The sequence below is a fragment of the Ctenopharyngodon idella genome, chromosome 9, assembly GCF_019924925.1.
Source record: "Ctenopharyngodon idella isolate HZGC_01 chromosome 9, HZGC01, whole genome shotgun sequence".
NCBI lineage: Eukaryota > Metazoa > Chordata > Actinopteri > Cypriniformes > Xenocyprididae > Ctenopharyngodon > Ctenopharyngodon idella.
In genome coordinates this window covers 32,936,341-32,963,793 of record NC_067228.1, presented here as the reverse complement: position 1 = coordinate 32,963,793, position 27,453 = coordinate 32,936,341, and the positions used below count along the sequence as shown (strand labels likewise).

The 27,453-nt window shown below is 37.6% G+C and overlaps 1 protein-coding gene across 1 annotated transcript in view; it reads left to right on the top strand.

Annotated features, from left to right (window-relative positions):
- chn1 (chimerin 1) overlaps positions 1–27,453 on the top strand; it is a 61,580-nt gene that overhangs the window by 19,457 nt on the left and 14,670 nt on the right. Inside the window, exons 7-8 of the mRNA XM_051906027.1 lie at positions 24,685–24,762; positions 26,879–26,963. Of these exons, the coding sequence (XP_051761987.1) occupies positions 24,685–24,762; positions 26,879–26,963 (163 nt within the window). The remainder of the gene's footprint in view (positions 1–24,684; positions 24,763–26,878; positions 26,964–27,453) is intronic.

Here is a 27,453-nt window from a genome sequence, read left to right as displayed (position 1 = left end):
TTACACAGATACACACGGGAGCATTTGAAAGCAGGCGTCAATCAGCCCGTTGATAGATGCTTGCTTTCAAATGCTCCCGCTGTCAAAATGCTTTCAAATTCAAACACTTCCGCATGCTTTCAAACGCTCCCGTACATTGATTATTGTAGCCAATCACAGACATATTTGATGAGTGCGTGAACACAATGGCCAATCAGAGGTGTTTACAAATCCGCTTAACAGCGCTCAAAGCATCATATTTTTAAAATTTCAGTACCGACTTGGTATCGCAGTCGGTACTTTTGACAACACTAGAAGATTCTGTACTCTTTAAGGAGATGCGTAATAGCGCCCCCTACCGTATAACAGTGAAAACAATGGTAAAAGTGAAAAGTTGCTGACTAAATAAACTATACTAAATTAAATAAGTTTATCTATGAAAAAATGGATGTGCGGGGACTTCTGGGTTAATTGGTGAATCACTTTTTTTGACCAGTTCTGATGAAAAACTAGCTATCCAAATTAATTCTGCCAGAAAATAAATAAATAAATAAAAATTAGGTTAATAGCGTCACTACTTTGTTGCTTGTCTGTGATCCTGAAATGTTTCATTTTTAGGGAAAAGAAAGAAAACAAACTGTGATTCTGCAATGCTGTTAATATGTAGAGAATGTTTACTTCGTGTTACCTTTAATATTCAGAATAATCAACATCTTGAAGACTGTTTGCTGTTTTCTTGGATGCGAGTAATGGAAAAACCGCTGTCATGGGAACTATACAAGTCATAGTGCTGTGAGCTTTCAGATAAAGGAGCGAGTCAGTGTCCTGTACAATATGACTGGCCAAATGGCCAAAAATTAAGTAAAAATTAGAGATGCACCTATTGCAATTTTCTTGGCCGATTCCGCTTTTCCGTTTTTTATTTATTTATTTATTATTTATAAATGTGACCTGCCGATACCGATTTTTGCCAATTCCGATTTTCTTTCTAAGAACTATGATTGACAGCATATACAAACAAAAATCTAAATTTCTTAAATGCAAAATTTTATTTTCATAAAAAAAAAAAAAAACAAGTAAAAAGTTAGTAATAAAAAAATAACAAATAAACAAATTGCAAACAACAGCACAAATAAATGCAATAGAATAAAGAGAGATATGAAATAAAGTTTTTCAGGTGGGTCCAACAGTATATTCAGGTAAGAAATACTACAGAAATTAAAGTAATCAAATTTAAAATAACACTGGATGGTATTCATTGTAAAAATTAAATACAGATTAATGCTTACAATTAAAGTTACAAAAGTTATTTATTCCAGAGCAGAGAGTGATTTTCTTTGTCTTTTGTTCTTTGATTAACATGACAGACAGCAGCAGGAATATTAGACTGCTGTCACTTTAAGAGTTTGTGCACGGATCCGATATACTGATAAACAACTTGCGTTATCTTTGTCAGCTATTTACGTTACAAAACTGACTGTGTTTAACTGAATAAGATACAACAAGATGGGCATTTATTTTACAATTTTGTGTGTATTTGACCATTTAAGCGCAGTAAGCCACTCATTTTGGTACTTGAGATCACAAGCTGTTTGACAGAAGGCTTTATGTGCGCGCCACTTATATAGATCAGTGGTGTGTGCGGTTTTGGTGTGAGTGTAAAACTTGCGGGCTGTGACGTTATTGCCTGCGCAGCTGGCAACAAAATGGACAGGCTCGGAATCGGAAAGACGTGAGACGGTGGCCAGTCACCGGTCCGGGCCGATCATGTGGAAAATTGGCTGATTCCGGTACCTGGCCGGTTGATCGGTGCATCTCTAGTAAAAATAAATCTGTACTTAAAGGTGATGTGGCCAAAAGAAGAGGTTGAGCTACCAGTTTGAAAACAATCATTCATTTTCAGAAATGTCACCCTGCAGCTTTAAGCAGGTGTGTAGGTGATTTGTCCTGTTGTACAGATGTGATTGATGTTGAGTTAATGAGCAGCTGACAGATGCACACAGTGAATTTATCTCCACATTAATTCCTGCGTGTAATCAGATAATCAGTGATGATTTAAACGGGCAGTAATTACTCACAGCGGCTCGTCGCTGGTCTCCTCTGCCAGAGTCCTCGCCGATGCTCAATCTGTTCACAAACAATGGGTGGAAAAGGCATTTTCAAGGGTATAAATATTATGATGACTGTATTTGTATATTAATCTGATACATGATGTTCTGTTGATCTCAGGTCCGTGTTGGGCAGATATGAATTTCCCTGCGCAGTCTGTTTTGTGGGACAGGCTGTTCAGTGTAACCTTATCTAATATCAATAGTGTGTTGCAGTGACACAGTGAGATCCTGTTGTGGTCAAAGCAGGTCAGCAGTAGATCAGCAACACACTGTCTTTGGTAATACGAGCACAGATATTGGAAAAACAAAACCCTCTGCCAACATTCCGGTGTCTAGTTCTGGCTTTTGACCTTTAATATCAGTCCTCAGATGAGAAGTTTTATTAGTTTTATTGACTTTAGGACAAATACAGCTTATCCACATCAGCCAGAAATTTAATATTATGCATGTCTTCCAATTAAGGGTTAAACGGATCGTAGTTAAATCCGTGATCCGTACGGACTAGGCCCTACCGTTCCATCATAGAACCATCACAGAGTGAGAGTTTATCATTTGGACGTGTTTTGTCTTGCCAGTTTACACATTCAAGAGTTTTTAAACCATTTCAGCACAAGAAGAGGCAAAAGAGAACTCAATTCGCTACTCGCGCTCTTATCTGAGCACACAGTCGCACACACAGAGGCGCTTTTCAGATAGGGCGCTGATCTGAACACAGAATTGACTCATCTTTCTCATCTCCTTGAGCTTCAACGGACACATACACACAAAATGATCAAAAAACCCATCTCGGCAAGTATTCTCGTAAACATAGTTGGTTATATCTTAAAGGAACACTCCACTTTTTTTGAAAATAGGCCCATTTCCCAACTCCCCTAGAGTTAAACAGTTGAGTTTTACCGTTTTCGAATCCATTCAGCCGATCTCCGGGTCTGGCAGTACCCCCTTTAGCATAGTTTAGCATAGTTCATTGAATCTGATTAGACCGTTAGCATCTCGCTCAAAAATGACCAAAGAGTTTCGATATTTTTCCTATTTAAAACTTGACTCTTCTGTAGTTAGATCGTGTACTAAGACCGACGGAAAATGAAAAGTTGCTATTTTCTAGGCCTATATGGCTAGGAACTATACTCTCATTCCGGCGTAATAATCAATGAATTTGCTGCCGTACCATGGGTGCAGCAGGCGCAATGATATCACGCAGCGTCTCTCACAAATGTTTCCATGGTTGCAAGGCACGCTCCCTGTGCAAGCAGGGGGTCACAGGCGCTGCGTAATATCATTGTGCCTGCTGCACCCGTGGTACGGCAACAAAGTTCCTTGATTATTACGCCGGAATGACAGTATAGTTCCTAGCCATATCGGCCTAGAAAATCGCAACTTTTCGTTTTCCGTCGGTCTTAGTACACAATGTAACTACAGAAGAGTCAAGTTTTAAATAGGAAAAATATCGAAAATCTTTGGGATCGAGATGCTAACGGTCTAATCAGATTCAATGAACTATGCTAAGCTATGCTAAAAGTGGTACCGCCAGACCCGGAGATCGGCTGAATGGATTCAAAAGCGATAAAACTCAACTGTTTAACTCTAGGGGAGTTGTAAAATGAGCCTATTTTCAAAAAAAGTGAAGTGTTCCTCTAAGTCAACATTAAAAAGTTGAGAAAGAAATTGGATGTGTATCATTATATTGGATCTGTGCATTCACTCTTTAAGTGACAGCGACCTATAAATACCTGCTGCTGTCTAAGTCATTAATGATAATCAAACAACAAAACACATCTTTAACAAATATTAATCTATATTAATTCATACAGTGAACAACACTATAGTGTTGTTTTACATTTAGGCCATTTCTGTAGCCTACCTGAATACTACAAAATACTACTATAATTTTTTACTGACTTTTCACTTGTCTTTATTAATGTTTGAACTTTATTAGTTAGGCTAGTAGTTTTTGCTGTGGTATTGAAGTACTTAAAGCATTCTTTAAGTAATAAATGGAAAGCAACTAATCCAAGTAATTCAATTATTTATTTTCTTGCTGATCCGAAAAATTTTCCGTATTCCAATCCATGACTCAAAAACCATAATATGATCCGAACCGTGCCTTTTGTGATCCGTTGAACCATTATTTCTAATCGCTTGCACACTTTTCAGTCCGAAGTTCGTCTTTTGTCTTTACTGAATCTTAAGAATCATCATAGGCTGAAACAGTTATCAAAGTATTTCTATATCAGCTGATGTTTGTAGTGAGTGTTGTGTAACATGGCCTGGTTTCTCATGGTTACCCGTGGCAGTAAAGAGAGACGCTGTGTCTTGGTTGCTGTAGGACATTATGAGCTTGTTTCATGGACACTTATGTAAGATGCGGTTATTCTGTTGGATGCACTTTCATATTAAGCAATGTTTCTATTCATTGCTGTCTTTGCAAGTCTGGTCTGTTTTCAGTTTTATTAGAGGGGTAGGCTGAATTTTAAACACAATGTTTGAAGCAGTCATAGCATACATGTTTTTATGCCCCCTTTTCACACTCTATCTGACCCTTCAGCACAAAGTAAGCCTGAAGTTTTTATGCGAACTTTATGCGTACTCAGCTCGTATATGTGCCTTGAACGTTTCTGCAGTAGTTAGTTTGTCCACAAGGTGGCAACACTTGCCCAGAACGTTGTTTCACAAAAGAATTAGACAAAGCCGAACAACAAATTACTGGGAAGACAAAAACAAGATGGCCGCGTTGACGAGTGCTTATGTGAAGGGGTTAAAAGATCAACGCAACTGTAGTTTAAATGAGGATATTTTTAATGCTTATAACTTTTAGAGAGAAATAGCACAGACACTGAACAAAGATGAAACTTTCTAGTGTCTTCACGCACACTATCACACAGTGAAAGGCTGTGTTGGAGTTTGTGATCGCATCAAAACTGAAGTGTTCTTTATTTGTTTTGCTGTGTACCTTTAAAACCTCTATATATAAATGACCTCTGTTAAGATTGGCTAATCCCTTAACATGTGAAATAAGGCAGGTTGCTAAAAGCCCAATAAGAGATGGAAGTTGGCATGTAAATGTGGATGATCATGACTTGATTGAGGGCATTTTCAAATTGTTTGTTTTGCTCTGAAACAGAGACTAAATTGTTACAATGTTGAGTTTTCATCTTGGTTGAAGATGGCAGTGTTTCAAAGCATAAACACATTTTGGTATGCAAGTCACATGTGAGTGAAACTGTCCTCTTATTGGTCAGAGTACACCTGTTTTTGTTCCTCATTATGGCTTTATCTGTAACTGTCATTACACACACAATTATGTGATGGCTACATATATAATTTATCAGTTAGAATGAGAATCAAGGCATTCTTGCAATGCACCTTTTTTCGGTGAAGAGCAATTAGACAGCATAAGAGGCACTCTGGTTTTCAGCTGCGTTAACTAATGTGCTCATCCATCAGAAATGCTGCTTTTTACATAACGCATTATGACACAGCCTGGTTCGTTGGTCCATTGGGTTGGATTGCTTTCTCATCACAAGCGAATCACTCCAGAATTTGAGTCCACGTCGTTCAGGTGATCTCAGACTGTGTTTTTTGTGTGTGTGTGTGTGTGTGTGTTCTTTATGTGGATCCGAGCATGATTGCCATGTTTATTTATGCCTAAACAAACCGAACTAATGCTGGGTACACATCACAAGATAATCTGGCTGATTTTGGGCCAGATTTTTGGATTTCTCCCCTTCCGACAATCCTAGGTAATGTCCCGATTATCTTGATGGTTCTACAGATTATCTTATCAGATTTTCCTGTGTTGTGAGGTGTGTTAAGAGTGACTGAATCTGCTCGGAAGAATGTCGGAGCCTCCCCGATCGCGAATCGTAAGTTTTCAACATGTGGAATATTTGAAATTTACGATCACAAATCCTGATGTGTGGGGGAACCCTGAGGACAAACGCGCGCACGTTCTGGAGATTTTCACTTGAAACTAAACAATATCCAATCAGAAAGCGAGCTGACAGAAGACGGAAGCATAACAAACAGTCATGGCACAGCAGAAAGTAAAGACCATATTCCCGCCGTCTTCACGACTTCAAACTTTGCTCTTTTTATTTTTTTTTGTCAAAATCATTCTAAACACTATCATTGCAATTTCCTCCTGCCTATCGTCCGCCATGTTTATTCTAAAGTCTCGATAGATTTTGTGAGATTTCCCGTGTTCACAGTCGTGGTCTGGGGAGAAAGTTGGTTAGTTTTTCATTAAATTTAATTTTTCTGATTTCAAAAATTTAAAAAATGGGAAATGACTTCTTTAATAATCCTTGATGCACTGACTGTCAGTAAGATTCACTATCTGCCACATTAAAGTGTTTCTCACTGCAGCATTTCGTTTTGAGTTCTTGTTACACGTTTACTCAGGCCAGTGCAGACAAAGCCATTGCAGTTCATTCTGATTGGCTGAGAATGTTTGGATTAACCAATCAGCTGCTTTGTTTTTGTTTGGCAGTGGAACGGTCACAGATTGGCTGAGAATGTTTGGATTAACCAATCAGCTGCTTTGTTTTTGTTTGGCAGTGGAACAGTCACAGTGAAGAGAGAGAAACTGCCTCTGTTTAACGGACAATACGTTTCTGATAATAAGACGGAGGCAGAGCACTGGAGAGGAATCTCCGTTGAGAGCTGATTGGTTATTTGACGGCTACTTGCGGTTGTATATCTTGGCAGTATGGAGCAGTCGCCCTCTATTCAACCCTATTAGGCCTGTTAAAAGATTATCACATGGTTAAAAAAAGAAACAACACACCTCTGTGCCCTGTTCATCAGCCTCAAAAGTTACAGTAGTCGCCATTATTATGGCCCTACAAGTTTCATTAAACCATGAAAATGTGAGGAACATATATTATATTTTTTAAAATGTTTTAAATATGAGGGAAAAACAAAACACTAGACTTGGTTAAGGTATTTATCTGACACAATTATCTGGCAAACTGCATCTACAGGTTTTATTTTACTATGCAAAAATGCATAGTAAAACAAAAAGCTCACAGGAAAAAGCATACACTGACAACATAATCAGTTATTAATTTTTATTGGTTCTCTTTTGTTTTTGCATGTGTTCATAATTTCTTTGTATGACAGCCTGGCCAATAATTATGTCTGTACAATTTGGCATGTTTCATTGCGTTATCACAGATAAAACAGTCGACTCCAAGCACAACAATGCAAAGTGACTACAAAATCTTTAACACATTTATAAATCATAAAGAGTGAAGATGTCAGTTTTTCTAGGCTGGGCATAACTCTTGGCCACTACTGTATATGGACACTTAAGTTAAATGTATTAATGTTGATTTAGATACACAAACTGGCATCTTGAAGTGCTGCTAAAGCTTTTTTCAGAATTAACGTTTTTCAATTTTTGCTTGAAGGCACAGTATGTAAATGTCACCATTAGAGGTCGCTTATTCAAAACAATGACAAAGACGTAGCTTGATGATGCACTGAAGGAGCGTGGAATCATGGGAGTTGTTGTGTTCACCTCCACAGCTGTTTTCTCTTTATGGGGTTTTGTTTGGTGACAGAACCCGCAACAAATGATAATGAGTAATTGTGGTCCATAGCAAATGTGCAAAACAAAGCTTGCTAGACGCTACCAGAGATCGTCGGTTTTGACTCTACAACTACTACTTCTGCATTTTTTTCAGGAAGCGCACTGTTTTTCCATGGTTTCTACCGACAGCCGAGGGTGACGCAGATATGACGCCATTGACAGGCGACACAATGTGTCGTGCCGTGTCACTGCTTAAAATTGCAGATTTCTCTGGATTTAAACATTGTTGGAAACATTTGGAGTAATGTACCACAAGTCAACAAAATATCTAACATTGTTCTAGTGTTTTTTTGGATATTTTAATGCAAAAATATTACATATTGTATCTTTAATGTCTTTTAATCAGCTAGTGTTTTGGTGATTTTGTTTTTTTGTTTTTGGTTTTTTGTGTGTGTATGTACTATATACTAAATATATACAATTAATTGAATTTCTAATTGCGTTTACGATTACGGATGCCACGATTTCGTGATCGTTCAAAGGCGCGATTACAGCAAAAAATATCCACCTACATTATTCTGCGTGTTTAGAGGTGTGTTTAGAGCATGTTATGTTGTGAGAGGCGAATCACGACTACTTCAGAGTGTAAAAGGTCCAACCCAGCACAAAAGGAGTGACGTATATGTACGATGATTGGTCGAAAGAACGCAAAACACCAGCACCCGCCATTTTTAAAAAGCCTTGTACACAGCCTATACATTTACTCTAACTAACTCTACAAACATGGAAAACAGTTATAGATGGACCTCTCAACCTCACACTAAGGATAAAATCCAGCACGACTTTGAGCAGACCAAGCGAAACATGATTATGTATTTCTGCTCAGCTAGCGACATTGGGCATCAACCACACGGCAAAAGCTAATACTTTTTCATATACTGTCTACTTTCTTTGTATACCAGTTCTATCACGTATTACACAGGACTGTTAAACAGATCATAAACTGATGAAGACGGAGAATGCGAGCACTGTGTGCTCTGGCTGAGCTGTTCTCAGCGCCGTCAAAATAAAAGTCACAACAAAAAGTCCAGTTTACGTCACTTCAGAGTTCCTACTGGCGGTGCGATTGCAACCAGGAAAATGGCCCTGGGGAACATTAATACTCGGGGAACCACACTGGCGGCTAGTTCCTATAACTAAGTTCATAGAACAACATGGTGCTAAAGCCCCTATTATTATTATTATTATTATTATTATTATTATATGGATATGTTTACTTTTTTTATTAAAGAAAAAACCAAACCAATGTATATTCATATATATATAAATATATATATATATATATATATATATATATATATATATGTGACATTTGAGGCTTAATGCTATAGAAAAGCAATAAAAAGGAAAAAAAAAAAATGTTCAGAAAGAATGTTTTCAGCTTGTTTTTTTTATTTTTACATAAAATAATATGGCATGCAGTTGCTTCAAACAATGGTATAAAACTATTTAAAACATCACTCAATGTAATTGCAATAATCGTAATTAATAATTGCAATTACAATTTAAAGGGAATAATCGACAATTATGATTTTTGTCATAATCGTGCAGCCCTACTTCCAGCGATCAACTAACTAGTAGTATGATGTGTAATATATTACGTAAAATTATTTGGTGGTCTGAGATTCTGTGCGCAAAATGAGGTATGTGAGTGCGTGTGTGAGTGTCAGTATTCTTCATGATGATTATTTTTGAAATCCCTCTGGCGTAACTGCTGCAGCGAGAGCCGCAGGGCTCATTAGATCAAATAAAACAAGCCTGACATTTGTGGAACACACTGGACTGATGTATCTTCGCTGCGTCCGTCGGTGTGTGTCAATGGAAAATCCCCACTGTTATAGACTATCAACTGTGTATGTAATAGCCATGCACCTTAGTCATTGCTGAAATGTTTAGTGAAATATTTTGTTGGTGATGTCACATCTTACACGTCACACTTTCTGCGAAATTCTCTCTAGCTGTATGAATAACACCAGCCCTTCATTTATCATACACTTGTTGTATAATTCAGTTTGATTAATATTCTTTACTCCTCCTCACCATCATTGCACACATCAGTAAATATTACTGCCGACGTTCTACAGTTTTCCATTGTGCGTTTGACTCATGAACGAGGCTCTAAATATAAAACGTGTTTGTTTAGATATACTCTCTAACATAGATAAACACTGCGTCGGTGAAGAGGGCTCTGGTGTAGGAGTTGTGCATGTCTTCGGTTCGATGAATCATTTCAGCAGGCGAACAGGTTGAATGATTCAGTCAGTAAAGGTGTTTTAGGAGTGCTACAGTTTCCAGAAATCACTGCGGATGTTCAGCAGTCTGGAAAAGCACTGCTTATCCATGCAGGAAACATGCACACGCCACACTTGACGTGTTCCGTATAGCTGGAACCTCGGATTCAAAAATAGCATGTGATAGTGATTCATTTGTTGGGCCTGTTTGAGACTATTAACTGCCAGTAACTGTGTCAAAGTCTTCCCAAAGTCCCAAAATCTACAGGTGACCTTGACAGTGAACAATGTATAGAAGACTGTTTCCACCCATTTTGAGGTAACATCTCGCAATTCTGCCTTTTTTTCCCCAGAATTGCAAGCTTATAACACATTTTTGATTTTAACATTTTGGGCCCTATTTTAATGATCTAAGCTCATGATCTGAAGCGCATAGCGCAGGTGCACTTAGGGTGTGTCCAAATCCACTTTTGCTAGTTTAACGATGGAAAAAATGGTTGACGCGCTAGGCACATGGTCCAAAAGGTTTGTGCCTAGTCTCTTAATGAGTCATGGGTGTGTTTTGGGCGTAACGTGCAATAAACCAATCAGAGTGTCATCTCCCATTCCCTTTAAAAGCTAGGTGCTAGGTGCGCTTGCACCATGGCGGATTCGCTATTCACATGGCAGAATATAGACACCCTCAACCTGACGAGTCAGTTTAAATACATGTGTGTATTGCCACGATTGGTCAAATAATTAGCCAATTTTATTCATCATTACTGCATATAGGTAATTCTGATACATGCAATGACTATCCATTATGACATGTTGAGAAAATTTTATCTTTATGTACACAATAATCTTTTACATTGTAATTTTTTTTTTATTTATTTTTTTTTATATTTGACATGTTTGTGTGCTGTAACAAGCAGAGTGTATGCACGTTGTGCACCCGCCTATAGGCGCATATTACTAACGCACTCTTTAAATAAAAAAATAAATAAATAACAATCCTGCGCCATTGACTTTAGACCAGGTTTTTGTTGGTCAATGGCGCAGTCATTTTCAGTTGCCTTAAAATAGCAACACGCCAACAATGTGCCACGAGTGCATTTGCTATTTAAATAATGTGGTGCTGGATGTGAAAATGATAATTGCATCGGGCTGAAACTAGCAAAAAACACTTGCGCCCTGCCTGGCGTCGCATTGCGCAGGGTATATGATAGGGACCAATGTCTTTTAAACTGCGAGACATTACATTAAAAATTGTGAGATCACAATTCACTACATACTGACTCAAAAAACATTGAGAAGTATTTGAAAACTGAAAATGTGCATTGTTCTGGAAGCCTGTTTTGGCCATGGAGTAAAAAAAAAAAAAGTAATAATTGTGACTTTCTATATCACAATTCTGACTTTATTTCTCGCAATTCTGAGTTTATATCTCACAATGTTGAATTAACATCTCACAGTTTAATAAAACTTCAACAAAAAAAAACAAAAAAAATTGCGAGATTAAAACAGAATTGTAAGAAATAAACTCAGAATTGTGATCAAAGTTGCAATTATCTTTATTTTGTGGTGGAAACAGACTTTTTTTTTTCAAATGCTTCTCAATGGATTTTGAGTGAGTATTTAGTGAATATTTGCTTCAGACATATTTTATTTGCTAACATGAAGTTGTTCTTGAGTAAAATTAGCTCCCCTAGTACTCATTACCTTTAGATGGGCGAGTTAGTACTGTAGTAGTCTCGCGTAGCCAGACCTTCAGACTGACAGCAGAAGGTCTGGACTCTATCGCAGCTTTCATTGGCCAAGGACCGCCCAAGAGGACGTTTGACTGACATGTAACACAACCAGTCACAGTTCTTTTTTTTCCGTGTCATGTTTAGGGGTGTGAAATGTAAAGTCGATGTCCCTACAATAACAGACCGGTGTGCATTTAGTAAATTATTCATTTAAGAACTTTGTGCAAGTTTACTGCAACAATGGAGCCGCGAACATTAGATACATTTAAAAATCCAGTGTTTAGTTAATACTGGTAAGCGCTCATTTTCACAGTTGTAAACAGTACTGCATTCTTCTTCCACGAGGGGATTTAGCACTGTACATCCTGTAGAATTCATGTAAAATTCAACCAACCAAACTCCTGAAGTGTTTCCAGTTAAGTGTGCCATATGCATCAGACGTTCAGCCAATGGTCTATGGGCGTGACATCTGAGGCTGAGACTAGTACTGTAAAGCACTAGTTAACTAGGAAAGCTTTAATGCTTCGACTCTTAAGATACATTATTACATAACATTTTTGCCGCATTTACTAAACAATGTTATTATATGAAACCTTCTGAAGCAAGAACTGATTTCATTCAATCCTTGGCATTTACATGTTTCACACAGTAATTACTACAGTAATTGTCATTAACCTACATTAGCAGCTACATATCTGATCTGATTGTTAAAACTTAAGCTTCACATCTATTTAGCACATCCGTAAACTCATCTATACACAGTATATACACTGTACACTGATAGGCTTTAATCTCAGCACAGATCTCAACTGTTTTGAAATTAGTTGTTTGGGAAGAACATCTTTAGACCCCTATGACTATTTCAAAAGTTTTTGAGGTTTTAAAGATTGTCTTTAAAACGGATATGTTATAGATACACCACTATTGTGACAAGGTATGGGTTAAAAACACTTGACTGTAGTCCATGCGGCACAGTCTCTAGTCTAAGTGTGTGTCTGTCCTTGCTCTGCTGTCATGCGGGGGAGACAGGAATGTAGCAGAGTTGCGTAACACAATCGATCAGCAGTACACTGTATGACAGTCAGAGGAAGTGAAGAAGAAAGTTAGTATAGAGAGAGATGGAGATAAAGAAGCAGGGCTCGTGTCTCAGTTCCGCACTTCTTTGCTGTTCATTCACCACTCGGCATGAACAACAACAGCACTTTAAAGGAACGCTGCCATGCAAAGGCTAAACACAGAAATTATGACAAAACTGGAACTGAGAAAATGTGGTGCTATAGTTTTGTTTAAATTTTGTTTGTGGAAATTGATATCAAGTCATTTTTTTCTGAATAATAGCATAGTTGAGCTGAACACATTTGTCACAGGACAGATTATAGTATAAGAGACCCATTTTAAGTCATAACTCAATTTCGGCTAAATCTGTAGTTACTGTTATGCCTTTGAAAATTCAGTCAAAAACTAGACTTTTGTGCTTGTCTGTGCCAAACTCTCTGCCACAGTGCTGTGCCTTTAAGCCAGGGTGCTGCTATGCGGTTGCTAAGGTGTTATGAATATTTTATAGTGTTGCACTGTGGTCGCTAGGGTATTGCTAGCTGGTTCCTATTAGGGGTGCAACGGTTCAGATTGCTCACGATTCGGTTTGTATCACGGTTTTAGGCTCACGGTTTCGGTACGGTTCGGTATGTGCTATGTTCAGGTAAAAAATTACTGCTGTCAAATAAAAATAAAGAAAACAAGAACAAATAATCAAACAGCACAAATAAATACAGTAAAGCAAAGATACAAATAAATAAAGCTTTTCAGGTTTTTCATGTATCCAGTTTTCAGGTACGAAATTGAATAAAGTAGCTAATAAAATGTAAAACAACATTGCATGTAATCTTCACTGTATAAATAAAATAAAGATCAATCATTATTAATTATTAAGTTACTATTCAGTCATGAGCAATGAGTGATTTCCTTGTCTTTTGTTATTTGGTTAACATTAAAAACATATTTAGACAGCAGGAATGCAAGGGGTGCTGTCTCTTTAAGACACAATAGAGTAATCAGTACACTGATACTGAAGACATATAAGTGGTCTTTGTACTATTAAAACATCCTGCAAGTTTCAGAGCTTAAAATGTCATCCTCATTATAAAAAAATAACCAACCTTCAAAAATGCGTGATTCGTATGGATATTGTGGGATTTGTGACATCAAAAGGGCAAATACATTTGCATATTACAGCCTCCATAGAAAGACATTGACAAATAGTTATACATCGTCGCACCATAGGCCCCGCCCACTGGTGTTCAGTCGCTTAACAGTTGACACCTGTCTACGTCGTGTCAAAAGCAAATAGAACACGATATAATCACAGACGCTGTCTACACTGGGTAAAGTGTACAGATGCCCATTCAGCTTCTGACATGTGCTTCAGCTACTCCTGACAACAGGGCAAATGGAAGAGTAAAGAGTTTGACGTGTCCAGTTTAAACAGCTCGTTTGTGTTTCTGTACAGACTTCAGAAGGACCCCAGCATCAGAAACAAGTGGATGGTTTATTTGTAATGCCGTCCTGGATTGCTTTAGGGATTATATGTTTGTTCAGAGCATTTGACTGCAGATTGTTTTGTAAATGAGGCACAATGTAATGGACAGTTTGCAAAGAAACTTTTGTTGAAAGATGAAGCAGGCAACTTTATTGGATTCTTACAGCAGCTTCATCACAAACTGTAAACAATTGTAAACTGTAAGTAAACTACTTCATAACGCTTTGGCCATTTACCAATAAGCCTTTAAGGAGCCGCCCCTTAAAAAGTCTTTACTGTTGCTGAATAAAAGCATTAATTTGTTACCAAAAAAATAATCTTACGGACCTCAAACTTTTATGAACAGTAGTGTAAGTCTATGGAATTTTGTTGCAACAAAAATTTGCTCACTTAGCAAAGTAATATCACAAATATTCTAAGGATATTCTGGGTTTCAGTACAAGTTATGCTTAATCAACAGCTTTTATGGCATAATGGTGATTTACCACAAAAAAAATGTATTTCCACTTGTCCTTCCTTTAAAATAAATCTGTTAGTTACAATGGAAATTAAGGGGGCCAATTTGTAAATATTAAAATACTCACTTTCTCAATAGTATAGCTACAAAACATAAACAATATGCATATTAACATGATTTTAGTGTAAAAAAAAATTGCTTACTAACCTTTTCTACATAAAGTTATATCCAATTTTGTTGCCATGAAAATGCCAACTTTGAAAAAAATAAAACCGCTTTACATCTCAAATAATACATATTTAATAGTTTTTATAGTCCAGTTTTAAAAGAAGAATTAATGTACGTTCACACAGAATAACTCTAGTTCATCTATTTAGTGTTTTTTTTTTTTCCCACTATGACATACATTTTCCTTTGCATTTGGTAATTTGTTTTTGTAATAAGTGTTGAAGTATGATTGCATCCTGCTTTCACATGTCCTTTTGTATATATGCCTTTTAGAAAATTATACCTTTCACATTATTGCTTTTTATAAAACCTCTACAAATTTGCCATATTCACTTCCATTAGAAATGCTTCACTATAACCCAGATTTTGCTTCTTTTTTTTTTTTTTTTTTTTTTTTTTTTTTTTGAAGAAGAAAACAAGGGACGAGTTGATTATTTTTTTTTGAAGTTGTCAACATTATGCCACGAATGCTGGTGACAGAGCTTAACTTGTATTGAAACCAAAATATTCTTTTAATACCTCATGTTAGGGTTTATGAATAATAGTATATGACTGTCTGATGTGTGATGCATGTGTTGCTATAGGAACATTGTTCGTTCTGATTGAGGATGACGATGATGTGCGTGGTAAGACTGGCCTCCCAGTTCCGGTCCGTGTGATCATTCATCATATATGGTGCTTTGAGTGTTTGCCGCACTGTTTGATCGCCTGCGCTGTGATTATGCATCACTCCGTCCTTATGTAACGTTATATAACATAACCACCCACATCACTGCAGTGCTGAGAGAAGAGACTTTCTCAAACTTAACTCTGTGTTTCAGGGCACTGATGGAATGAAGCCATTTCAATGATTGGAAGTCTGTGAAGTCATGATGTTGATGTTACTGACATCTGTATGTTGCTTAGAAAAAGTAAAGAGGGAAGATGATAGAGGGATGAACAGGAAATGAGGTCAGGTAGCTGACAGTTATTATGCAAACTCAACAGCGCATTTAACATTTTACATAACCAGAACATTTTCATTTCAGTTTTTGCGTGGTTTGCTAAAATGAGGCTTGTGTTTATAAGAAGTGGGTGATATGAAAGGAGACATTTCATGGCGATGCAAATTTTTCTAGCTCTTTTGAGATTAAAGAGGTTATTGTACTGATCATACTCTAAATTTCAGAACTCAAAACTTCCTCTCCAAGTCCAGAAAGATCATTTATTGAAACCTAGCGGCAGAAATGACTTAAACATTTCAGAACACTAACCAGTTAAAAAAAATTACACATTGAAGTAATGCTTAAATTCATAAACACAACAGCTATAAGAGTTAAATGTGGTAAAGTCTGTTAAACCTCATGCAGTATCTGATCTTGTGTAAAACCTTCTGAACCGAGCAGCTGACATTTTTAACAATATCTCTGATCATTTTAGTCAGAGATCAACAGTTTGAGTGCCGATTTCAGCAGGTTTTTTTTTTTTTTTTTGGGTCCGTGGGTAGGATAGTAAAATTACTATATAGACTTTTCAACTTATTAACACTTTAAAAAGGTTGTCAGAGCTTGTGCATCCAATCAAACTCTGCTTTTTTGTTTTGTTTAAATGCATGTGTAGTTTGGTAGAATCATCTAAATGAATCACATGCCAACATGAACAGATTTTGTGCCTATATTTGGTAATATTACTACATTTCAGTTTCATTTAATAAACATTTTTGTTACAATAAAGTAATTTAGTATTGTGTATGGTCATCAGTTGATGTCAATGTAAAATCTGGGTCCTGAAACAAAACCACTAATTATTTAGATTGCTTTACAACTTGGGTAATAGATAATTTTACTGAATAATTGATGTAAGTGCTGTAACAAAGAGGTGTGCTTGAAATTGCTGCTTTTAAATCCTCGGGAATGTCTTGCCCCAAGTGTGATACTGTAGGTGTGATTTGATTTTTAGTTTTTTACAAACTCAGAGATGAGTCAGAATTAGTTATTATTAAAAAAGTCCAAATGTTGATGGAGCTGTATTTCACCAGAAATATTGCTTTCAAAAAATTAGTTTGAAAGCAATCTTGAGTTTAAAAGTGCAATTTCTGCTCTATTAATGGCAACAAACAACTGCAAAAAAAAAAATGGGTTGTTTAACAAACTCTCCCACCATCTACCATTGGTTGGTTAAATTGACTCACAACCCCGTTGGTTGACACAACATTGGAGTCATAGTTATTTAAAGCCTCTGATAAACTGAGCATTGTGGAATTATGTAAAAAAAAAAAAAAAAAAAAACATTTAAAGGGGTCCTATTATGCTCATGTACAAGTTCATGATTTTGTTTATGGGGTCTACTAGAATACGTTTACATCATTTAAAGGGTACATAACACACAGTTTCTGCCAATCTCATGTTAATCTTGAGTACCTATAGAGTAGTATTGCATCCTTCATATTTCCAAAGAGTCTTTAGTTTTATCAGATTTATAAAAGAAAGATACGCTGTACTGAGTCTTTCTGAAAACAGCCGAGCTTCTGGAGGCGTGCCGTGTGAGCAGGAGCTAAAGAGTGACGAGCACGCAGCTTTTGTGTAGTGAAGCTATCAATGGTCAGCTAAACAAATGTATTTAAACACACACAATACACCGTCGCATTATCCATGGATAACTTTTGATTCATTGAATTCATATTTTATTCGTGCGTGTTGTTTACATTATATGCACTTATGCGCCTATTGCCAACAAAACAGACATTTGATGCAGTTTTACTCACCACCTGCGATTCTGACTCATGACCAGGATCATTATCGCTGTGACCGCTCCATCTTTCAGTTTCAAACGATCTGTAAATCCAGCGTAGAACTGGGCCTTGTTTATAAAACCATTAGTGCTGATCCTGAGGGCTCGAGCAGCCACGGAAAAACACAAGATATTCTTCATTCATTTTAACCAATAAAAAAGTGATTGCAACTTTCAGACATGACTTTATCCTTATTTTGATGGTTAAATTAAGGTGGTTTCTATAGTTATTTTAATAACAAATATAGAGAGCGCATCAATGTAATGTGTGAGCACAAATCTCTCAGCTCCCTTAACGTTGGGTTCTTTGGGAAGCAAGGTTATCTTTCCCTCACAACCAAAAACACACTTCTTTGGTGACATTGTTGATTTCGTGGGATAAAAACAAAGTGACAAATCTTTCTTGAGCAAGTCCTGTGCAGCCCTGCTGACGACTTCCGTAAAGCCAAACAAAGCGCGTTGATGGGTGTGCTCTTGCTCTGGTCGATGTGTGTGCGCACTCTTCCGGAAAAAGTGTCCGTACTAGGAATTCCACCCTTTATTGCGTATTACAGGGCCATACTCGAAAAAAACTCCCCGAAACATATAAGAAATCTGAAGTAGTGTATTTGGCACAGAAATACTCCGTCATACATCCAACTCGTTTTTTGAAACTTTGGCCATGTTTAGCATGAGAATCCAACTCTTTAACAGTGTAAATAAGTCAGAATGCATGAAATACCATTAGACCCTCATTATTTCTCATTATTTTTCTCATAATGTACATTGTTGCAGCACCTGTTTTCACCCTCTGTCTGAACGCTCTGTTGTAGTTTTGGTTTCTTTACAGCCTGCCTTTCGAAAAGCGCAGTCTGCTCTGATTGGTCATCTGGCCCCAGCCTGTTGTGATTGGTCTACCACTAGAGCATGTGTCAGAAATGTAATGGCCCTTACCATAACCGGCAAGTTTTAGTTCCGGAAGCTTCCTTAGGCGCTGTAAACACTACTGTAACTATGGCGTCAGTTATGCCATTATCAGTTTGAGCTGGAGTCTGATAATGAGTCAAGAAGAAGAAGCTGATCAACCCGAACTACGATTCGTGATGTCAAAACTGTCATTTATAACATCTGACCTTCATCGAACTGCATTGTTGAAAAAAGCTGAAAAAGGGGGCTTAGATTCAGGGTGGGAAAAAACAGCGTTTCTTGGACAACACACTACTAACACAACTCAACCAGGCCTCACCCCTTTTTTGTGTATAGCTTGGGCAGGAATTATTTAAGTGAGGAATATTGTGGCATGTTATTTGAAAAAACTCAAGACTACAATGGAGGCATTTCAGGGAGTCCAGAAAAAGTGACACTGATATAGAGAATAACTCCTGCTGGAGGGAATTTGTGCTTTGCTGATCTTTTTCATGCTCAAACAGCAACATTACACAATGAAGAAAGCTGAACATGGAAAAAAAGCATAATAGGACCTCTTTAACATAAAATAATTATATCACCTTTAACTGTGATAATGCTGCTACATCAGCAGATAATGTGGCCAAATTGTGTTAGTCTGTGCATGTGTTTGTCTCTCTCTCTGGGATAATCTGGCTCAGAGAATGTCCAACCCATCAGGTGTTGTGTGTCAGACTGAATGAGTGATTGCACAGACAGATGGATTTTCACTTGTGTCGTTTTGGGAGAAGAAAGGAAATGGCCTTGAATTAGCCATTTTCGCCTCCACCCATTTATGACCACCGTTTTGCTCCAGACACATTTTAGAAAGCAGAAAGATCAATCTTGTCAATTAGAGATCGGACAGAAAGCCCACTTCCTGTCAGACAGACTGGCCGTACACAGCATGCTGTGGAGTTCTGGAACTGCAGTCCTCGAAATGGTGTGAACATATAAAAATGACCTGGGAGGCCATGTGAACCCACCTGACACAGGTAACAGTCATGGCGTGAAGGTTCCTTCAGGGCTGCTGAGAGACTGTCACCGCTGGAGACTTTGACGCTGAGCGTTTCATCTTGGCTCCAGCGGTTTCATATTCTCTGCCTCCGTTTGGCTTATTGATCTGGAAGCCAGCAGGCGGGAGGTCTCTCATCCAGCCCTACATTTGAGCACTTTGCTCACTGGCGTTGGAGAGAATCGAGTCTTTTGGTATTGATCAAAGGGGAACGCATGGTGTGTGTGTGTGTGTGTGTGTGTGTGTGTGTGTGTGTGTGTGTGTGTGTGTGTGTGTGTGTGTGTGTGTGTGTGTGCGCGTTGGCATGTCTGGATCCAACATGCTGCTTTCAGAAGAGAATCCAGCTGAGATAAGAGAGGAAGATAGAGGAAAAGTGTATTCGTTATACTTAAAATTCAGTTCAAACTATACATTAAAGAGTACAGATCTGAACTGCTTCACACATGTTCATAATAAAAAATAGATTTTTAAATTTTATTAAAATGGGATTGGTGCTTGCCCATCCAAACTGTAATAAAATACAATATTACTGTGTTTTTAATGAAATAAATGCAGTCTTGGTGAGCATAAAAGACTTCTTTCAAAAACATAAAAAAAAAAAAATCTTACAGACCCCAAACTTTTGAACTATAGTGTGTATGATATAATTTAATTAATTAGATGTACATACAATTGCTAAAATCAATTGAGCTTATTTTACACATGTGCTTAAAAGAAACCTCTAAATATTTGTAAGCGCAGTGTGCATCATCTGTGTGCACATTAACTGTGTTTCCATACAAAGCTGTGAATTTATTGGAATTGGAATATTGCATCAAACATTTGCGAATAAAGCATGTTTTCATTCAAAAAAAAAATTGTCTCTTCCTGATAAACTGGCGCTAAGAAAAATGTGTTTCCATTGTAGTTTATGCGGATGTTTTCTTATCGGAAAAAAAAGTTTATCTGACTCAATTGAGCACAAGTTTTTTGTGCATTTTTAGAATTTATGCGTATTTTGGTGTTTCCATCCAGCGTTTTTTGTGCGATATCCCAAAATGCGCATGAAAATAGGTGGATGGAAACATAGCTATTGACAGCTGTAGGTTGATTTTGGGACAGACAGAAGTGAAGACAGGTATGACAGGCACGGTTGTTGACCGATGCCTTTCAAAATATCAAGCAATTATCAGCCAATTAATCATCCTGGCCAATATATCAGTGTATCACTAATATACAGAATAATAATAGCACATGAAAAGAGAGACTGTTTAGACATAATCTCTGTCTGATCTTTTTGGGAATGATCCAGAGTCGTTTGGCTGATGCTGTCATTGTGATTTATGAAGGCAGATTGGAGTATCTGATGTGTTCGTGTGTGATGGAGAGGAAAGACTCATGTGCTCGTTTATAAAGCAGGATTTAATTACACACAGTGTACGGTTCGGGCCTGGCGAATCCCAGTGTCCAATAAGGAAATTCACTCCACTTTTGTTAAATAATTGGGCTTAAATGTTATACTAGTGTTTTATTAATGTTTTATGACAAATCTATTTCATTGAACAGTAAATGTGACATGAAATATTGATTTGAAATCTCTGACATGATACAAGAGATATGAAACTAGCACATGTAGTTAGGAATTTGGTTGGTCAGCGTTTATCAATAAAAGAGAAACTTTAGGGGCTCCATGCAGATTCCCATCAGAATAAAAGTTTGATGTTTTAACATTTGAAAATTAAGAAATAAATATTTAAATTATTTGTATAATATATAAATATAGTAAATTATTATTTTTTTCTTAAATACAGTGGGTACGGAAAGTATTCAGACCCCCTTAAATTTTTCACTCTTTGTTATATTGCAGCCATTTGCTAAAATCATTTAAGTTCATTTTTTTCCTCATTAATGTACACACAGCACCCCATATTGACAGAAAAACACAGAATTGTTGACATTTTTGCAGATTTATTAAAAAAGAAAAACTGAAATATCACATGGTCCTAAGTATTCAGACCCTTTGCTGTGACACTCATATATTTAACTCAGGTGCTGTCCATTTCTTCTGATCATCCTTGAGATGGTTCTACACCTTCATTTGAGTCCAGCTGTGTTTGATTATACTGATTGGAAAAGATTAGGAAAGCCACACACCTGTCTATATAAGACCTTACAGCTCACAGTGCATGTCAGAGCAAATGAGAATCATGAGGTCAAAGGAACTGCCTGAAGAGCTCAGAGACAGAATTGTGGCAAGGCACAGATCTGGCCAAGGTTACAAAAAAATTTCTGCTGCACAGTGGCCTCCATAATCCTTAAATGGAAGACGTTTGGGATGACCAGAAACCTTCCTAGAGCTGGCCATCCGGCCAAACTGAGCTATCGGGGGAGAAGAGCCTTGGTGAGAGAGGTAAAGAAGAACCCAAAGATCACTGTGGCTGAGCTCCAGAGATGCAGTCGGGAGATGGGAGAAAGTTGTAGAAAGTCAACCATCACTGCAGCCCTCCACCAGTCGGGGCTTTATGGCAGAGTGGCCCGACGGAAGCCTCTTCTCAGTGCAAGACACATGAAAGCCCGCATGGAGGACTCCAAGATGGTGAGAAATAAGATTCTCTGGTCTGATGAGACCAAGATAGAACTTTTTGGCCTTAATTCTAAGCGGTATGTGTGGAGAAAACCAGGCACTGCTCATCACCTGTCCAATACAGTCCCAACAGTGAAGCATGGTGGTGGCAGCATCATGCTGTGGGGGTGTTTTTCAGCTGCAGGGACAGGACGACTGGTTGCAATCGAGGGAAAGATGAATGTGGCCGAGTACAGGGATATCCTGGACAAAAACCTTCTCCAGAGTGCTCAGGACCTCAGACTGGGCCGAAGGTTTACCTTCCAACAAGACAATGACCCTAAGCACACAGCTAAAATAACGAAGGAGTGGCTTCACAACAACTCCGTGACTGTTCTTGAATGGCCCAGCCAGAGCCCTGACTTAAACCCAATTGAGCATCTCTGGAGAGACCTAAAAATGGCTGTCCACCAACGTTTACCATCCAACCTGACAGAACTGGAGAGGATCTGCAAGGAGGAATGGCAGAGGATCCCCAAATCCAGGTGTGAAAAACTTGTTGCATCTTTCCCAAAAAAGATTCATGGCTGTATTAGATCAAAAGGGTGCTTCTACTAAATACTGAGCAAAGGGTCTGAATACTTAGGACCATGTGATATTTCAGTTTTTCTTTTTTAATAAATCTGCAAAAATGTCAACTATTCTGTGTTTTTCTGTCAATATGGGGTGCTGTGTGTACATTAATGAGGAAAAAAATGAACTTATATTTCAGCCATTTGCTAAAATGATTTAACAAAGAGCGAAAAATTTAAGGGGGTCTGAATACTTCCTGTACCCACTGTACTTGATTGTAGTAAGTCATTTTTTGTTTATATATAGGTTTGGTTTTAATTATGGTTTAATGGTTGACTGAATGATAGACATATATAAATATTAGTATTGTAATTTTACAGTTGTAAAATAATAATAGTAATATTTTTACTTAAATGTTCGTTTTTTGTTTTACAGTTAAATAATACGAGTAATATTTTATTTTTTTATTTTTTGTATCTTTTAGTAATAATAATAACTATATAGGCATATTAATTAGGGCTTGGACGATGCATCGATTCTCGATCGATACAATGAATCTTGATCGATCCTGATATTTTCTCTCTCTAATCGATTCTGAGCTTAGTTTTAACAGCAGATGGCGCTCTAGGCTAGTTTTAACCGCACACTGTCAAACACTCACGAAGAAGACTGCTGGACAGCGCTCGTGCGTTCGGCTGAGTCTAAGTCTAAGTGGTTAAATATACTCGCACCTCAGCTCAGAATGCGTTCATGACACGCGATTTGTAATTCGCTTCAACCATTTCGAACTTTATGAATGATTATTTTAGGATTAAGTGGTGTGTGTAAAGGACCTGGAAGCAGGCAGTGTATGAGTGTTTCTAAAGCACATATAGTAGTGCCATCTGCTGTTTAAAAACTAAGCTCAGAATCGATTTGAGAGAGAATCGCGATACATCGGAAAATATCAGAATCGCTCCAGATTCTTCGTATCGAGATTCGATGTATTGTCCCAGCCCTAATATTGATATATAATCACAAAATTTGGCAGCCCTACAAAAAAGCACATTAAACCTTTTTTTTAAATATTGTTGTTATATTGTTATTATTATTATTGTTATATTTATTATTATTTTTTTCAATCCCTAATACATAATGTGGGTTGTGTTTATGGTGTGTTCCTGTGCTGGCTTTGTGCTTTTATTGGAGGAGAATGAGCTCAGAGCTCATCCATGACTCATTCACCTCTCATTACAGTCCCACTTCTTATCTCCCCCTACGCTCTCTCTCTCTCTCTCTCTCTCTCTCTCTCTCTCTCTCTCTCTCTCTCTCTCTCTCTCTCCCTCTGCCCACTCATGCAGTGGATTGGGGGGTTGGTTGCTGTAGGGAGGGGTGAGCTCACTGATAAACCCTGGCCAGCTCTGCTGGGATTGGCTGATTTAAGCTGTGTAATTCAGTGTGACTGTCGTTGGGTCCTCCCTCACTTACCCCCCTCTCTCTCGCTCGCTCTCTCTTTGAGGCAGCGTTCCAGAGAGGATATCTGCTGCTCGCAGGCAGGACGGGATTAACTCAGCAACTCATCTCATCTGCATATAGATGCCCAGGGAGAACCACACGGGTCTTCACACACTGTCTCTGACACACACTCAGGGCTTCATACAGTCGTTGAAGAAACTCTATTTGGACTAATTGGGCTGTCATATTGGCGATTTGTCTCTGAATAGTTTTTTTGGCATCAAATCTCTGGCAAAAGATGTAGAAGAGTCTGTTAGGATATCTTGGAGTTGTGCAAAGTTTATTTAGTCGGTGTCTTTGGTGTGGAATTGCTCCGTAAGCGTGCGAGATGCCGTCCCGTGAGTCCTACGTGCTCCGTAAGGAGGAAAAGTCCCTGGTGCACAAGGCCAAGGCAGAGGGCAAGGAACAGGGGATAGTGGCTGCTGCTCTGGGGATGAAGATGAGTCCTCAGAAACCTCCGGCCACTCTCTGGCAACCTCTCAAACTGTTTGCTTATTCACAGCTCACGTCGCTGGTCCGTCGAGCCACGCTGAAGGAGAGCGAACGGGCGCCCAAGTATGAGAAAGTCCACAACTTCAAGGTAAGGACCTGCAAAGGCTCACAGCTTGGTTTAATGGGATTATTTTACTTGAACTTATTATGATGGCATGAAGATATTATTAAAGTGCTGAAAAAACGAATACTGCATTTTTTGACAGATTTCTCAGAAAAAAAGTAAGTTAAAGTTTATTTTTGTTACTTGATTGGATTTTTTTTATGCACAAAGCTCACTTCATTGAGTTTGATTTGTGCTTAACACAAGAACAAAAAAATATTTGCTAATGGGATAAGAAAAATAAACTTGGTAATGTTTTTTGGTATATTACCAAAAAAATAATATTGGTAATATTATTATTTGTGGTGTATCAACATTGTTTTACATTCTGTCAAAATGATCTAATTTTTTTCTGGGATTCATTGAAATGTTTTGTAAATTTTATGTTGTTGTGACATTGTAAAAGTCTTAAAAAAGGAATACCACAATATTTTTTAAAAAAGAATTTAAAGTTTATTTTAATCACTTGATTGCATATTTTTCTTGTTTTATGCATAAAGCTCACTTGAATTTGAATTCAAATTCAAATAATTGAATTTGATTTGTGCCTCAAACAAGAACAAAAGCTATTTGCTAATGGGATTAGCAAAGGAAAATAAACGTGGTAATATTTTTGGTAAATAATATTGGTAATATTATTTGTGGTGTATTAAAATTTTTTTGCATGTTGTCAAAATTTCTCATTGTCAAAATGTCTCATTCATTGAAATGTTTTAGCAATCTTATGTTGTTTTAAATCTTATGTTGTTGTTTTGAGCAAATATGTCATAGGATGTTATGCAAATTCAACCCAAATGTGATTTAAATACATCCCAAGGGGTGTGTTGTTGCCGTGGCAGCGAGTGCAGGTTTCAGGAGACGTTGTAAGAGTTCACATGCTGTAAGCCGTGAATCTGTTTAAGACAGGGTTATTTAGAGGCAGTTCTGCCAGAGGTTCAGAAAACAAATCGAATAAATACATGTTCTTTTTGTATTAGAGAGGAAGGGAGAGCGAGGGAGGTTGTTTGCGGTGACAGATGGAGAGATTAGGAACTGATAGAGGGTTGGTAAACATTGTGGCGTTTCCTCATTTGGCTTCTATCATCAGCAGGTACTGGCGCCTCAGACCCCCAGCCCCCCTCTCGTTTCAGTTTGTCTGTAGTCCAGAGACAGAGGTACCGCAAAACCTCACAGACTGCTGACTCCACAAAGAGCTCCTTCTGCTCCTTTCTTCCTCTCATGCGTGTTTTTTTCCTTGTTGTCGCATGGTTATTGCCCTTTATAGATGCTCGGATACTGTATCGTGGCTGGTTTCATCAGCAGTACAGTTAATAATACTGGAACCATAGAATCGTCGGTGTTACACTAAGCATTCCATTACAGTATAAAGAAGGAAGGAAGGAAATGGAATATTGATTTGAGTTTAAATTATGTAAGAAGAGAAAGAGTACAGAAGAATATGAAACTCTAGCACATCAGTTTTGTAGGTAATTGATGCCAGAGACGACAATCAGTTATACAGTTACAATTAGAATCAAGTATTCCAGAAAGCCGTAATCATAAATATATTTCATGAATAAGAAACAAGGCTTTCTTTTTATAATCCAGTAAACCACATGCATTTCTTTGTCCTCTTTTCTATAAACTGCTAAAATCCCCACAGCTCTGTAAATATTAAATCATTTAAATTCCTCAGACCTCTTTTATATGTAAATAGGGCACTTCTCATGTTGATGTCAGTTTGATGTACACTGATTTCATCATCTACTGTAAGATGGCTCTGGTGTTGTATCAAACCCTTCCAGTTTCCGCGACTAGACTTGATGGGGCTGCTGGTATGTCAGGAGCTCAGAGCGCCAGCGGGCCTGTCCCGTAAGAGCGTTTTCACGCGTCTGATTGGATGAGCTGTTACCTGGAGAGGAGAGAGCAAGAGAGCAGGACTTTCCTCCTGATTAATGCCCTCTCCCTCTCTGCTGATTAATTGTGATTGGATTAAGCAGCGGTCAGATTTGACACTGCTCTAGTGTCTCTGATCACACATTCATCTTTATTAGCAGGTTTAAACGGCTCAGACGAGCAGAAGTTGATTTATATGTTACTGTGTTTTGGTGTTGTCTCGTAGGTGCACACCTTCAGAGGGCCACACTGGTGTGAGTACTGTGCCAACTTCATGTGGGGACTCATCGCTCAGGGAGTCAAATGTGCAGGTAAATGAACACACACCCAATGCAAAAATGACCATGGGAATCATGGTTTCCACCTATTACCATAGTTATTACATAGTTACGATGTAGTTATTACATAGTTATTACTACAATTTTATTTTATTATGTTATTTTACATAAGTTCTTTCATATATATATATATATATATATATATATATTAGGGCTGGGATTTTTTATCTAATTAATTACATGATGTGGCGATTAATTAATCTAATTAATAGCAAATTAATCGCAAATTTATTGTCCATCAAATTTGGCTGATCCCCAAAAAGATAATTTGAAGTCATTATTGTGTAAAGCATCAAATAGACATTGCAAAAAGTAGATTCAGAAAGAAATATATTATTTGATTCAACATAGAATTTACTACACAAACTTTTTGACTGAATTTTAATTTTTGGGTGAACAATATCTTTATTTTTTTTTTATTTTTTTTTTATTTTTTTTTATCAATATGGAAATATGAAATTAA